At 29.3% G+C, this 16,357-nt stretch overlaps 3 protein-coding genes across 9 annotated transcripts in view; 2 read left to right on the forward strand and 1 right to left on the reverse strand.

Moving 5' to 3' along the window:
- LOC129948825 (dual specificity calcium/calmodulin-dependent 3',5'-cyclic nucleotide phosphodiesterase 1) overlaps positions 1-16,357 on the reverse strand; it is a 501,195-nt gene that overhangs the window by 82,825 nt on the left and 402,013 nt on the right. The gene's annotated exons all lie outside the window — the stretch shown is intronic.
- Positions 1,599-2,335, forward strand: LOC129948831 (leech-derived tryptase inhibitor C-like). The gene has a single exon (XM_056059914.1). It carries the CDS (start codon positions 1,917-1,919, stop codon positions 2,127-2,129), a length of 213 nt encoding a protein of 70 aa, XP_055915889.1. The 5' UTR covers positions 1,599-1,916; the 3' UTR covers positions 2,130-2,335.
- LOC129948830 (agrin-like) lies at positions 14,946-15,433 on the forward strand. The gene has a single exon (XM_056059913.1). It carries the CDS (start codon positions 15,052-15,054, stop codon positions 15,280-15,282), a length of 231 nt encoding a protein of 76 aa, XP_055915888.1. The 5' UTR covers positions 14,946-15,051; the 3' UTR covers positions 15,283-15,433.

Below are 16,357 nucleotides of genomic sequence, written 5' to 3' on the forward strand. Positions count from 1 at the left end.
TTGCCAAGATATTCCAGTTGAAAGTCTATTTTTACCAACTTTTAGTAGTTTTTTTTTTTTTTAATTTTTACTTAAACCTAGAGTTCTCAAATTTTTGACGAAAGTCAGACATTTTATTCTTCAATGCATAAAATTAGTTTGGATAAAACATAATTTTAATTGAATTCTTTAAAAATATAATAATTTGGTATCACGTTAAATTATTTAATATAAAATTGTATTAAAGTCAATATCTGTACTGGTTCTCGAGATATGGACGATAAAAATAAGGCCTGAATGAACGAACCTTCGAAAACACGCTCTTTAAAAATCTTTGTTTTAGATGCTAGGGAGCTGGAAAAGTAGAGATAATTATTACAATAATTTCCTATGTGAAGTTAAAAAAGCCTGAAGTGAATCTGTTTAATTGTTTTCAATCCGCTGTATTTTAAATAGAAGAACTGCTGAAGAATTGACTAGTTACAAAAATACTATTCAAAAATTTGCAGCGAAAAAAATTGGAAGTTATCAGTGTGGATTGAATTCCAGTTTCTTATTCCTCTTGGTGTCGTGCAAATAAGGCAAAGTGAAATAAGACCAACTTTAAAAACCTTACAAAAGTGAATTTAAACCAATTTTCAGCAATTAGCCATATTGCACTCTGTCAACTGAAATAAGGCCAAACTATCCTGAGAAATTAGTACAACTTGCCTACTGTTTGGGCAAACAATAGGATTTGGGGTAGGTGCAAGATTGAGTATATGCAAAGTTTCCACACCGTTTAAAGTGAAATAAAGCCATTATTGTTTCCACTTTGTTTATAAGTGTTATAATACCAAGAATTGAAAATTGGCTTTATTACACTTAACAGAACTGAAATTAGGGCAATTATTAAAATCTGGCCTTATTTCACTTGACTCTATTTCACGGCACCATTCATCTTATTTTCCTCTGGTACCTAGACTAAGGTGAGTTTTTAACACGTTGAACACTTCCATTCATACTAGAACTTAACGTTTAAATTTGGAGCCCGAGCTTAGTCAATTCCACCCCTTACTTAGTTGCTAAAACGAATTCTGCATAATTACGCTACAAAATCAAAATCATAAAAAACCATTAGGCAATATAAAAATGTTAACACATTAAACAAGGTTCTCCCCCTAAATAAGAGTTTCAAACAAGAAAAGTACACAAAAGAACCTCCGTATAATAAAACACAAGTACATTGTAAAATACTGTAACATATTTTTAACCAAAGCAGATGAAGTCACATACATAAAAGGTATAAAAATAAATTTAATGTCTCAAGAATTATTTGCTCACAATTTAACTACGTTTCCCACCCACCCCATCCATCAATTTGATTAATGGAAAGGTGTTTTTTGTTTTCTTTTGTTGTTAAAAGAATAAAATAAATAATTGCATAGCTATGTACCTATAGACCTGTTTACTTTTTCCAAGCTGTAAACAATTGCAGATAGGTAAATCCCATCATATCGATTTAACATGCAATCGTGATAAATCTCACCCCAAACCTTCATAAAAAAACACCTTTTTTACCAATATTAATTGATTCCATCGGCTCAGACGATTCCGGGAATTTATAGCGCACATAAAAGGAAGGAACTTCTTCTTAATTCTACTTATTCAACTTTCAAACTTTATTTAACAGACAACCAACAAAGTGAAGTCGCGTCAGAAAAAAAGCTCAAATTTGTTCGATAAACAAATAATAAAAAAAAGTAATACTTTCCACCTGCCATCAATCAATTTCTCTACGATAATCAAACCCACAAAGTATTGATTAGATAACAAACAACACATTTTTCAAAGCTGCACCAAAGTGTTCGATTCTATTCTGTTTTTAGTATCGATCAGTTCTTTAACGCGAACAGAGCTAAATTTTTGTATTTACTAAAAAAAACTAAGAAACTAAAATGAAATATTTCGGTTTATTTGTTGCGATTTTTGTCGCTGTGATTTCCTTGATCAGCAGCTCGGAGGCTGCTTGCCCATGTCCAAGGAATTATCAGCCAGTTTGTGGATCAGATTCTGTAACCTATTCCAATAAATGTCTATTGGATTGTGCCAGCGAGGAAATGGGAAGGCAAGGACGTAGCATGCGAATGCTTAAAATGGGATCCTGCTAAGAAAAAGAAGAAGAAGGATCACATCAATTTATTGTGGAAGAAATCATTTTAGATGACATTGAAGTTTGGCTATTGACCTAAATATTTGTAACTTTGTTAATAAATAAATGGTTCGTTGGTGTGTTTTGTGTTAAATATTTTTCTAACATATGTACATATGTGTTTCTTATTTGAAAATAAATAAAATAAATCACTTTTGAATTGAAGGGTTTTTTGTGTTTTTGTTATCGTCATGTCTGTCAATGGCGCGTTATCAGATAAGACTTTTAATCCGCTTTATATGATGCAACGTAGTATAGGAAGTTGACGTGTTTGGTGAAATAAAACGAAGTAAAATATATTTGAAATATTATTATTATCATTGATTTGTGACTTTTTTGTAACTGCTGATCTAATCTTATCTATGTAAACAGCGTGGTTTACTTAATTTAGTACATTCTAATTTAAATGAATACTTTTTAAGAGGGAATTTCTTTGTACAGTGTTCAATGGAAATGATCACACTAAAAGAATGGACGTGCCAGAAAAAGTTGATTGTACAAAGGAAGTTAAAGAAACTTCAAGTTGAAACATTATAAATTCACTTTATAAATATCAAAGTAATTGAACCGATTCTTCGAACTGAACATTTTTCAGCGTTTTAAAGTTCTTTGAATGAAGACTCAATATTTTAGTGAAATATTTATGAGTTCCTGAGAATAAGAAGTATGGATGAGTTTTGTTTATGGTTTGACAGTTGAAAACGTTAAACTGTGTTGACATTTATGTTCAGTAAGGTTTGTCAATTCTGAATAAATTGGTATATGTCAGAATAATGCTTACAGAATGGGGGAAATTTATTTAAGCAAAAGTTCTATTTTGGAAGTTCATTGAGCACTTCGACCAATTTCCGAAATTTTATCGTAAGCCACACTAATTATTGGAAATTGTTCGTGATACATGAAGATATGAAACATATTGTCAAGTCAGCTTAAATGTAATAAATAATTTTCAATAGTTGAATTAGTCATAAATGGTTTAATGGACCTGCAGTAAACTTTTGATTTGTAGTTTACGATAAAAGTTTGTTGGGTCTTACGATAATTTCAAGGGAGAGGTATCGTCTTCGTCTAATTTACGATTTTTCCTGAGCATTTTTGGTTGAATGCTTTGTCAATAAGTAAAATTATTATAATTAGAGCCAAAATAATCCTTACTTAAATACTTGGTGTGGCTTTGACGCTGGACTGGAAGCAAAATTGATACTCATTTATATCGAAATGATAAATGATCTTTTATCAAGTCAAACTGACTGTTTTTGTTTTAAACGTCGACGCCATTTAGTTTCAGTAAACTTGTCATATGAATAAATAGATGAAATACAATTATTTTTAGCACTATAATAATAAATCAATACACAATTTTAGTCTTGTATTATAATTTAAAAATCTAAAACTTTAAAAACAATCCTGATATTTTCATAATATTCAAAATACCTCATTAACCAGAAGTCAAATAAATTGTTCATAAAAGAACCAAAATCCTATTTTTGAGCTTAAAATTCTTGAGTAAAAAATGATTGTAAAGGGTGATTTTTTGAGGTTAGGATTTTCATGCATTAGTATTTGACAGATCACGCGGGATTTCAGACATGGTGTCAAAGAGAAAGATGCTCAGTTTGCTTTGACATTTGATCATGAATAGACTTACTAACGAGCAACGTCGAATTTTTAGTGAATGGGCCCTAGAAAAGTTGGCAGAAAATCCACTTTTTTATCGACAAATTTTGTTCAGCGATGAGGCTCATTTCTGGTTGAATGGCTTCGTAAATAAGCAAAATTGCCGCATTTGGAGTGAAGAGCAACCAGAAGCCGTTCAAGAACTGCCCATGCATCCCGAAAAATGCACTGTTTGGTGTGGTTTGTACGCTGGTGGAATCATTGGACCGTATTTTTTCAAAGATGCTGTTGGACGCAACGTTACGATGAATGGCGATCGCTATCGTTCAATGCTTACAAACTTTTTGTTGCCAAAGAGCAACCAGAAGCCGTTCAAGAACTGCCCATGCATCCCGAAAAATGCACTGTTTGGTGTGGTTTGTACGCTGGTGGAATCATTGGACCGTATTTTTTCAAAGATGCTGTTGGACGCAACGTTACGATGAATGGCGATCGCTATCGTTCAATGCTTACAAACTTTTTGTTGCCAAAAATGGAAGAACTGAACTTGGTTGACATGTGGTTTCAACAAGATGGCGCTACATGCCACACAGCTCGCGATTCTATGGCCATTTTGAGGGAAAACTTCGGAGAACAATTCATCTCAAGGAATGGACCGGTAAGTTGGCCACCAAGATCATGCGATTTGACGCCTTTAGACTATTTTTTGTGGGGCTACGTCAAGTCTAAAGTCTACACAAATAAGCCAGCAACTATTCCAGCTTTGGAAGACAACATTTCCGAAGAAATTCGGGCTATTCCGGCCGAAATGCTCGAAAAAGTTACCCAAAATTGGACTTTCCGAATGGACCACCTAAGACGCAGCCGCGGTCAACATTTAAATGAAATTATCTTCAAAAAGTAAATGTCATGGACCAATCTAACGTTTCAAATAAAGAATCGATGAGATTTTGCAAATTGTATGCTTTTTTTTTTTAAAGTTCTCAAGCTCTTAAAAAATCACCGTTTATATTTAAAATATGTTTTTTCTTAGTAACAAAAACAATGTTTTGAAGCGTTTGACAAGTTCCTTTTTTACAAAAAACTACATAAAATCCTAATAAAATGATTAAAACTGTTTTATTATTTAAATAAATTTAGGAAAAATTAAGGCACTTGCCTCAGCATTATTTTATTTTATGCACATTATGTTAAAACATTTGTTAAGATTTTTTTAAAATGATCAAAAATATTAAAAAGGTCAGTTTTTTGAAAGATACAAATTTTGTACAAAAACTGTTGCTTACATTTTTTAAACTGTTTAGAAAAATTCAACCAAAAGTATTTAAAGAAACTAAACAACTTCACGACTTATTTTGACATGTGTTTGTCGAAGTTTATTTTATAAAAAGTTGCACATGAAAAATTGAATACATGCCAATGTGATTATAAATATCCTAACTAGAAAACGGATGAAAATTCAATAATTGATAGCACAAACTTGTTTTTCTACCCGAAGAGTCTATTTAACAATATATACATACTACTTATACATATTTTAACATTTAAAAAAATATACCAAAATAATTGTATGTTTAAAAATTTTAATCTGATTGAATGTCTCAAACACTTTAATTCATGATATTTTCGAAAATCGTTAGAATGGGTTTTCATAAATTCATTTATTATATAATTAAAATTTTTAAAATTTTTAGAAATGTTCGAATTTTATTAAAAAGTTTTGAATCGTTTTTTAAATATCGCACTTTAAAAATACAAAATGTAAATATTCTTTAAAAATCGAATGAGACGTTTTTGATCATCAAATATTTTTTAGGCAATATAATAGCTTCATCCGAAAAAAACTACATATTAAAATCAGTGCAAAAACTTTGGAAAAAATTTAAAAATAAAGTATTGGTTCAATATTATGTACTCTGCTGGAGTAACACAAATATTTTATTGTTTAATAAAAATTAACAATTATTTTTTCAACTCGAAATTTTTGAAAAAAATTTATTTCATCTTCAATTTTTATATGATAAAAACACGATTTCAACACCTGCTAAGCTTCTTAGAAGAGTTCAATAGGAATTTTTTCTTACAAAAAATTAAAAAATTCGCAACATTCCACTAAAAAATTGATTAAACCTGTTTTCTAACTGAAATATTAAATACTGACTTTAAGTTTATTTCATTTTATTCCCAATATTGTTTTTAATATTTGGTAAGAACTTTTTTTCAAATAAGTTTATAGTTTCTACTTTTCTACAAAAATGAAAACAATACAAATTTGGTTTTTCGAAAAAATGAAGACTTTAAACAACATCAGTTTGTTTTGTACAGAATATTATTATTAATATTCTTAAAATTTTAAGAAAACTTCTATTCGTAGTTCTTATTGAAATAAAATGCACGACTGGGTCGCACGAACTTGCTCCTGTATGCAAAGAGTCTGAGTTACCTATGCCGCCGCGCCGCCGCGGTTTTTAGTTGATTGCTTGGTTTTTGTTTTGTTTTTTATTTGATTTTGTTTTTATGTTTTTGATTATGGATTTTGTTTAACTCATCGCTTTGGTAAAAGTTATAACAAATTAATTAACACTGAAAGTTTATATGAATTTGTGGTAAGAGTTGAAGTTCTTGGAAATAATTAATGTTTGTTTTTCAGATGATAAGGTAAAGTTATAGGATAGCGGAACGGAAGAATGTTGTTGGATACCTGTAAAATAAGTTTGGCTTCAAAGATATAAATGCCATTTGAATTGTCAAAAAAACCGCACGATCTTTGTATATGAAAACCATAGTACTCTCATGAGCAGAAACTTTTAGGGCGACCAGATGCCGAGTCGTTAGTATCGAAAGTGTAGAAATTCAGCGGGAGCGAGAAAAAAATATTATTCCCATTCCCATAAGAAGCCAGCAGAATAAGGGCGATAATTAATTTTCGACCCAAAACGTCAACACAATTTCCTTCATTTTATTTGAGTCTATCCTCGTATATGTTTTCACATAAAGAGCTTCCTATGAAGGTTAATGAATTTGTTTTTGTTTTATTTATATCAATGCACTCTATATAACAAACAAAATGGCTTAATATTGTATATAATAAGGGGATGAAACAAACTTTTGCATGCTTAAGTCAGCTGTTTAGGATCTTATACCGATATTTGTTTTTATTTACATTCATAAGTCTGCTTTTACTTGGGTACGATCTATGTATCTGAAAAATGGTTTCTATTATGTATAAAGCTACGATGCGTTCCATGTAGATTCAAGTTGATCCTTAAAAGCTTTTTTCCTTTAGATAGCTTTATTGTAATTTCATATTAGAAGAACCAGGATGGAAAATAATAAGATAAGAAAGAGGCATGACCATGAATGTTTAAATTGTAAAGCGATCGCCTATTGGTTGTGTAGTTAGGTAGCAGGTAGATGTCTAATACGAATTAGGAATAGTTCATTGGCGAGCTTAGCTTTAGGCAGATAGATAGATAAGGACATGTTTATGATGATAATAAGGGAATGTTATTGGTAGCTAAAAGGTACATACATTCCTTCCTTACTATAAGTTTTCAGCGCTAACATAAAGTTTTTACGTTCAGTTTATTTATTTTGTTAAAGTTTAAAAAAATAACAAGCATACGGACAGGTACAAGAAATTGCTATTGATGTTTTGTTTACAGTCAGGCTTTTGTGCGTTTGGGATTTTAGTTATGAAGTGACACGTAAGCAGTAGTTGTAGAAGTCGTGCGTAATACCTTTAAAAATAGGTATAATGTGTATACGTTGAAAAAGTGATTCTAATAGTTAATACATATACCTACTCTTTCTGGCCCCTTTCTTTAACTTGTACTAAGTTTATATAGGCGAAGGAAAGTAAATCATGTGTGAAACAACCTTATTCGTAAAGAATAATATTTTAAAATCACATATACAAAGTTTCCAAGATATTTCTTCTTGATAGACACTTTGAAATAGATTGTTGATTAAGTATATCATATCCGATACAGTTGTGCTATACATGGGCGGCCATATCGTTGGTATTTATTATAATTTTAGTTATAAAAATACATAAATATGTACCAAGTGCACTAATTTAGATAAAAGCTAGGAATGTAATTACAATTTTGTCAAAATAATGCGCTCTTTCGGGCTCATGCACAGTTAAAATATTAAAAAAAAACTGTTTTAAGATTCAAAATTTCGGCCGAAAAAAAAGTTTGTCTTCAAAAATTTAAATGCCATTTTATAAATAAAAAAACATTTGATTTTTCAAATTTATTTTTTGAAAATCGTTAGAGCGGTTTTTTTTTAAATTAATTTTTTATATATAAAATTTTTCAATTTTGTTCTAAAAATATTTTTGGTATGCAGTTATTTAGATATTAAAAATATACGCTACACATTTGAATTTCGTAAAAAAATGTTGACCCGTTTTTGAGATATAGAATTTTGAAAAAATAAAATTCAATATTTTTTTAAAAATCCAAATAATAAGAAATTGCACTTTTGAAAATCAAATATTGTTAAAGCTATATAGGAGCTTATTCAGAAAAAAAATTATTGAAATCGGTTCATAAGTTGCTGAGAAAATTAAAAAACAAAATAACGGTTCTATGAGCGGTACCTTTCCTGAGCAATACAAAAATTTGTTTTTCTTATTGAAAGAAGCCAAGTTAAAAAATAAAATTTAAGAGAAAATTTAAAGAAAATCTATCGGTTTGTTTTTGAGAAATTTCGAATTTTCGTTTTTTGACCAAAAAAATTGTACGGTGGCCACTGTTAGTTTTGATCTTTAAAAAAAAATGAAAAAAACGCCTAACGCGAATCTGCTCAAAACCTTAACTTTCAAGTTTGAACTCAATCGACCCAATGGTTTAGGCTGTAGGAGCGTGGACAGACAGACAAAATCGACCGGACGGAATCGCGGGACCCACTTTTTTCGACTTCTCTACCATCCTAATATCATGTTTGATTAAAATCTCGAGTTCGAAATTTTGCACGAATGCAAAACTTGCCATATAGTTCCTATATGTCGCAAGTAAAAAAGGTGAACATTTTGGTTAACTTTCAATATCTTACGAACCAAAAACGCTAGACACTTGAATTAAATTTTATATAATATATTATATACCAAACAAGTATATTTAAAAAAAAAATCCGACTAACGATTTTTATTATAAATCAAAAAAAAAAAACTGACAAAAAATGTGTCAACTCGAAAATTGTACGAATACAAAATAATTTTATGTCCAAAATAATTTATTGCAATGAAAATTAAAGTTTCTAACATATGGTCAAATTTTGAGTATAATCCAATAGACAGTTTTTTTTATAAAAAAAATAAACACCTATAAAAAACAATACTAAAACATGGTGAAAATTTACTTTCGACTCAAATAGCTTTTCAAAAATTTAAAATGTTGTCTTCAAGCTTATTTTATTTCACAGAAAAACTTGTTAAAAACATGTTCAATATTCATTATTCATTAGTTCGTTCTTTTCATACAAAAATAACATCTTCAAAAAATAGTACGCTAATTTCGTAAAAATTGATGTTCGGTTTTTAATAACTCTCAAATTAATTTCATTCATCCAATTTGTAAAAATTTAAGAAATGCTTATAAGATTGGTAACAATTTGTTTCCGACTAAAAATCTATTTAACAAATCTAGATTTTGTAATTTCTTTACATAAAAAATATTGTTGGTATTTTTAATTTTTTTAAGAATAATTAAACTGACAACTTTTTTACCCAACACGAAAACCTACAAACTTTTAAGCAAGACAAAAACGACGGACAGGATGCGAAGTTATCAGTGTGGGTTGCATCCCAGCCTCTTTTTTTATATGATAAAAAAAGATTTTAACATTTTTTTTAGAAAAGTTCAATAGGCAGTTTTTTCTAAGAAGAAATAAGAAAAAACGCAAAATTCAACTAAAAATTTGATAAAATCTGTTTTCTAGCCGAAATATTAAAATACTCACTTTAATATTGTTTTTAATATTTGATAAGAATTTTTTTCCAATTCAGTTTACAAAAACTAAAACAATACAAATTTGGTTTTTCGAACAAATGAAGACTTTGACTTAAATATTTCTTCGTTTTGTACAGAATATTGTTATTAACATTTGGTAAAATTTTAAGAAAACTTCTATTCGTAGTTCTCATTAAAAAATAAAAATGGTCATTAGATATTAGAGACTGAGGAAATTATTTTTTTTTGCAAATTGCCCGTTTTATGGTCTCTAAGATGTTAGTCATTTTTATTCTATGAATAGAAACAGGTAATATGCCTGAAGGCTGGTGTAATTTAAATGAAAGAGTAGACATTTTAAAAAACTAAAATATTTTGAATTCATAAACTTTCTTCACTAACAATTCAATTTCAAAAAATATTCTTAACCATTGCTTTATTTTTGTCCTCAATTTTTGAAACGATTTAAGGTATACAATAAAGTACACGACTGGATCGCAAAAACTTGATACTGCTAAAAGACTGTTTGCAAATAGAACTTATATTTTTGAATATACTTTTTTTTAATTTAAAAACTAAGTGCTTCTAAAAATGCTTGTAAAATTTACGAAATTCATCTTGGTGACCCGTTTTCAAGACATCGAAATTCAAAAATTTGTTTTAGCATTTTTTAAAAACCAAAATAAACACAATGACATTTTGAAATATTTGAAATATTATTGAGGCAGTATTAGAGAGGAAAAATATTAAAATCGCATTATTTATTTCTTGAAAAAACTTAAAAACGAAATAACGGTTCAGGGGGGGTGGGGTACCCTCCTCTAGCAATTTAAAAATATAAAATAGAAAGAAGCCAAATTAAGAAAAAAGAAAAATAAAAAGGTTTTAGCGATAATTTGAAGAAAAAAATCTATCAGCTTGTTTTTGGGAAAACTTGCATTTTCGATTTTTTACACCAAAAAATTTGTAACTGTTATTTTTTGTCTTAAGAGCATACATTTTAAAAACGCCAAACACGAATAAGCTAAAGGGGGTATTCTGGTCTAGAGACATGAATTTTAGGTAATTTTTGAAGTGCTGTAAAAAAAAGCAAGCAACAATTTTACCATCAATTTTTTTATACATTATTTATTCACATTAGAAGCATACAAAAAAAAATAAAGAAGTAAAAAAAATCAAAATTCCGTTATTTATCAGCTGATGGAGTGGTGCGTCTCAAAAATTTGGTGCGTGATTATACCCACGATTTTAACTCTCCTAGAAATCTGAAATCAAAAACTAAAAAAGATTATTAATCTACAATAATGTCGCAATGTCTGGAACTACGGAAAAGTTACAAACATTTTTTTTACAAAAAGGCGACTGCCTAAAAAAAAAAAATTTACCAATCTTTTGAACATTCTTCGCTTTGTTAAATATAGTAAAAATAAAAATTTGGGGATGACCGTAGTTCCGGCCGTAGACAAGTCCCTAAAGAAGACTCTCATAAAATTTCAAGTAAATCGGTTCGGCAGAACCTGAGAAATCGTGGGTATCAGATTCAAAAAGACAGTTCTGAGAAAAACGCGTTTAAAGTACCCAATTATGTCTTTTGTTCTATTAGTTGCAGCCCAAACGATTTAGATGGCTGTTCAGCAAAATACTTATTTCTCCGAAAATAATTTTAGTTTGGGAAAATCCTCTCGTAGACATATTCTTAAATAGTTAAACTATGAAAATATGCAAAAAAATCGATTTTTTTTTATTTCTAGACCAGAATACCCCCTTAAAACCTTAACTTCCAAGTTAACTCATTCGACCCAATGATTTGTGCTCTAAGAGCCAGGATGGACACAGTGATGGGACTTGGAAAAATCGAAACAAAAAGGTGGTAGAAAAGTGGTAAGAAGCAATACAAAATCAGCCCATTCAAATAAGTTTTAAAATCACATACATATCTTGCTCACAACCGATTAAATAATTATTTTATATAAGAACCATCTTTGAATTGGTATTTCGAAGCATATTTTACCAACATTTCTGGGGGATCAAAATGTTGCCGTTGCCCAAAAATTCTCTTGCAGCTAAAATGTTGAGTACAGTTGTGTTCAATTTGTTTCTTTTATCTTTTTTGATAGTATTGAGTTGTGAAAAATAACGTTCAGCTGCTGAGCTACTATGTGTTAAACAACAAAGTTGTAACATGTACAATTACAGATTTTCGAAAGTTAAATTTCCCATACCGCCTTTCAAATTTTTAAGAAATTTCATTTTCTAGTATATATTCTTGAAAATGTAACCGAAAATACATTTGATAGTATGGCAAATAGATTTTAGAATTTTGTACATCCGTGTTTCTACTTAAAAGATTTCATATTTCCGACTAAGAGGTGGATTTCTGTTGTCTCAGATTAAAATATTCTGTTCAAGTCGTTAATTATTTTTAAGTTTAAGGCAATAAAATAATTTGTTTGAATTGAAAATACTGATAGCCTTAGGATTGGGCTCTTCAAATGAACTTACAAAAAAATCAAATAAGCGATTCCACTGCTCTATATATGATTTCTAAAGAAAGCCACCGAGTTTGACAAACTTTTAAAATTTGATGTTCATCTACACCAAATGCCTCTTGAAAGTTTATGAAATCTTTTTGTTTTTTCCATCTATGACAGAAGTAAAAATATATGTCCCTCAACGATTTTTCAATATGTCAATGAAGCAATACAATGATATAATAGAAAAATTATTTGTATAATCAGCGAATGGTAGAAGGTGGTAGATTTTGAGTTGGAGGTGGTAGAATTTCAGAAACAAAAAAAGTGGTAGAAATACCTCTTAATTGGCAGAAGTACCATTCAGACAGACATTCGACTTCTCTATTATCGTATTGTAATGTTTGATTAAAATCTCACGTTCGAAATTGAAAAAATTGATTGAGACAAACATTTAAGCAAATTGTGTGCTAAACAATTTTGGTCAAATCAACTCCAAGAGTTTTGTGCAACTTTTGGTGGTACATTTTTTTTAAGAGACTTTTTACACAATTTTAAGAACATAAAGATGAAGGTATAAACAAATTTCCCGCTTTCTTCCATTATAAGATCAACCAATTTTTCGCCTTAGAGTCCTGCACTACAAAATTACTGTAGCTTTTCTAATACGTCAAAAGAATACAGCTCAAGCCTCATAATTGATTGCATACTTTTTGTCGTTTTTAAGTGAGAATTTGGTACACGTATTCCCAAAAAAAACCTAAGGAGTAATGACAACAACGGTCACAACATTCTTTCGTACTTCCTTCACTTAATATATCAGTTAAGGTCATTTTTTCTTCGTTTTCTTAGACACAATTTTTCTACGTCAATAAAAATATCAATATGAAGCAAACTTCGTTTGCATGTATATGGAGAAAATTGAATCACTTTTTGAATTCCTTTCCAATAAAAGTCATTATAAAATGTTCTTTTATCAGTCAACAAATTATAAATCCATTAACTTTAATTTAAAAAAGAAACAAATAAGTTGACAGTGATTATAAGCCCTTATTAAATTACTTGCTTAAGTAACTTCTATTCTTTTTAAAATTTATCTTGTAAAATCAATTGAACGTGTTAATAAACCCAACACACTTTCTTAACAAAAATGTCCGTAATTTTAAGGTTGAATGAATCTTTATACAAAAGAGTGTGACACTTCAAAAAGCTCATTCATTCGTATCTTATTTTTGTTTCGTTTAAGTTTATCTCTTCAATTTTTGTTTTTCTTCTCTTAATACCTTACCTACCTACAAAATAAAAAAAGAAAACAATTTAAAAACTACACAGACAATTAATCATCGTAACAGCAACTGGAATTGAGTCGCAAAAAGCATATCAATTATCTATTTAGTTTTTTTTAAGTATCTTTAACTTTACTAATGAATTTCAATACGACACACAGTGATGGCGTACCAAAAAGGTAATGTTATTGAATGGCGACAGGGGAATTAAAGTACTAAATTTTTAATAAGTACGCTATATTATTTCGACGAGTTTTTTCTTAGAGGTAGTCTTTTAGTTTAATGCAGTTTTATAACGTCTCGAAAGGTTTCGATAGGATCAACAGTTTAGTTCTTCATCCAGCATATTGCAAACTATTATCTGGTAAAATTATCTGAAAGCTTTGTTCTTCCAATTTTTATTTACAATTCTTTACAATTTGCTTGCTACAATATCTTACTTAAATTGGTAAAATTTGTCCGTTTTGTTAAAATTTGACACTAGCGTGGTGAATAAAATGGGAACAAATTTGTTTTGTTTCGGAAAATGGTTAAGATTTTGACACTAATGGTTAAATGTTGACGTTTTTCAAGACCTAGATAAAATTGCTTTTAAACAGTTTCCAAAGAGTTTAAAAGAAGTTGATATTTATTCAACTAGATTTTGTTAAAATGAATTACCTACTTAATTTAACCATGGACAAAACAAATGTTTATTATAATTTTGTATCTTGATTAAAATGTTAGTCTCTTAAAATATCAAATTTCACGCAATTCTAACTAAAAGGTCAAAATTTAATTGTAGAAGCAAATTTAATCACTATAAAATTTGTATTTTTTGTTGAATAAATAAATGGCACCCGATTGTAATAAATTTAAAATTTATAAGATCACAAAACCCATATTACTACTTTTCTGACATTTCAAATGAATAAGTCCGTTTCCCAAATTAAGATTTATTTGCTTTTCCACAAACTGTCACTTTTTAAACTTGTTTATATTCACCGTTTTCAATAAGAGGAAATAAATGACTCACTAGTGTGAAATTACATAAATTTTAAAATTGTTGAAGTAAACTACAAATTAGTAAAATTTTCTGCCACAGTCTTAAAATCATTTAGGTGCAAGTTTCCACAAAGTTAATTAAAATGTCGCCAACCCTGGTTTAATGGCACAAGCCATATTCCGACTAAGTACCTAAAATAATAATAATAATTGAGAAATACAAGTGTTATTATTGTTGGAATTGAAACGCTCCCACTATCACTTCCTCTCTACTTCCATATTTAAAAATAAAACAAAAACCACAAACGAAACACAGGCTTGACATAAGACGTGACTCTTATTTCTGTTAATTAAGTATGTAAATATATTTAATCGGACTAAATGAAAAAAAAAAAAACTGAATGCTACCATCTGATGACGATGAGCTTGAAGCTCATTAAAACTGACCAAAAGTTTTCAAAATCATTTTAGTTCAAAATCAGTTGTCGTTATCTTCAGGACGGTTGCAAATACGAGAAAGAGAGTTTTTGTTTTCTTTAAATTTTTGTTTATATTTTTTAAAAATGAAGTTCTTAAAATTAGCAAGTGTTTTTGTTTTGGTTATAACTCTGGTATTAGTTGCACCAATTCAAGGTACTTTTTGCCCGTGTGAAGTTGGAGGGCAGGGACAAGTTTGCGGCTCGAATAAGGTCACTTACAATAGTCGTTGTGAATTCGATTGTACCCAGAGGCAGTACAGACAACTTGGAAAGACTTTGAATATTGCAAAAATCGGACCATGCGATAGCAGCTGACTCGGAATGCCATGGAAATAAAGCTATAAATTCTATTTAAAAAATATATTTAACTATGGATTTGAATGTGAATATATTAAATGTACGACATGTAGACACTTTGTGATAGAGCAATCATCATGGCAAAATAAATAAAAAAATGAATTGATTACTTTATAACTTTTTATTTTGTATTTGTTGTTTATTTATTTTGATCCAAAATAATTTGATTCTGATGTGATTTGTGATTTGATTAATATTAATTCTTAACGTCATCAGTGGAATTTTTTAAATGAATTCAGTGGCGGATTTATGTTTTTTAACGCCCCAATTTCTTGAACCGAAGATAAATATCTTCCCATAAAGAGAAAGTGGGGTCGATCTTAAGTTCGATTAATAATATTATTATAATCACACTAAGGAATTGTTAGCGAATGTCAAATGTAACAACGACATTTAACAATTTCGAACGTCGATGACACTAAAGTTTCGTTTGTAAGCCCTTTGGGAGAGTATTTTTATTGATAGATTTGACAAAATTGGGTGATCTGATAATCATCTGTACTTTTAACAATATGTTGGTACTTTCGGAAATGAACCAGACCTTCAACTTAAACTAAGATTGATGCCTAGATCAATCGTTAAGTTTGATTTATTAAAGGTTTCATAATAGACATTCTTGAACTTTTGCGGCCCTATTGTTAAAACTATCATTCTTTTATTGTCATCCTATTCAAAAACATCTTAATGATATCTTACTTTTTCATAAAGACATTTTTATTGGGAAACTTTCCGAAGCACAATTTTAGACCAAAAATTGTTAAAGGGCAAGCATCTTCCAGGTTATCAATTTTTGTTCATTATTTTACAATTAACTAATTATTTCAAGACATTATTGTTTTTCTAATAAAGCACTTTTAAAAACTGACAATTAGTAAACAAAAAAACAAACTAAACAAACCTTAATCCAAACGGAACTATTGATTTGTAATGTCAGAAGCTCACTCATAGATAGATTTGCAAAGAAACAAAGTTGATAATCATTTTCTAGGATGCTAAAATCACTTAAAATTGTGTACATCATTTTTAAAACTTA

This window comes from Eupeodes corollae, chromosome 3 (assembly GCF_945859685.1).
Source record: "Eupeodes corollae chromosome 3, idEupCoro1.1, whole genome shotgun sequence".
Classification (NCBI taxonomy): domain Eukaryota; kingdom Metazoa; phylum Arthropoda; class Insecta; order Diptera; family Syrphidae; genus Eupeodes; species Eupeodes corollae.

Bases quoted from the DNA above. Each gene is read 5' to 3' on its own strand.
- LOC129948831 (XM_056059914.1), top strand. From the start codon at position 1,917: ATGAAATATTTCGGTTTATTTGTTGCGATTTTTGTCGCTGTGATTTCC.
- LOC129948830 (XM_056059913.1), top strand. From the start codon at position 15,052: ATGAAGTTCTTAAAATTAGCAAGTGTTTTTGTTTTGGTTATAACTCTG.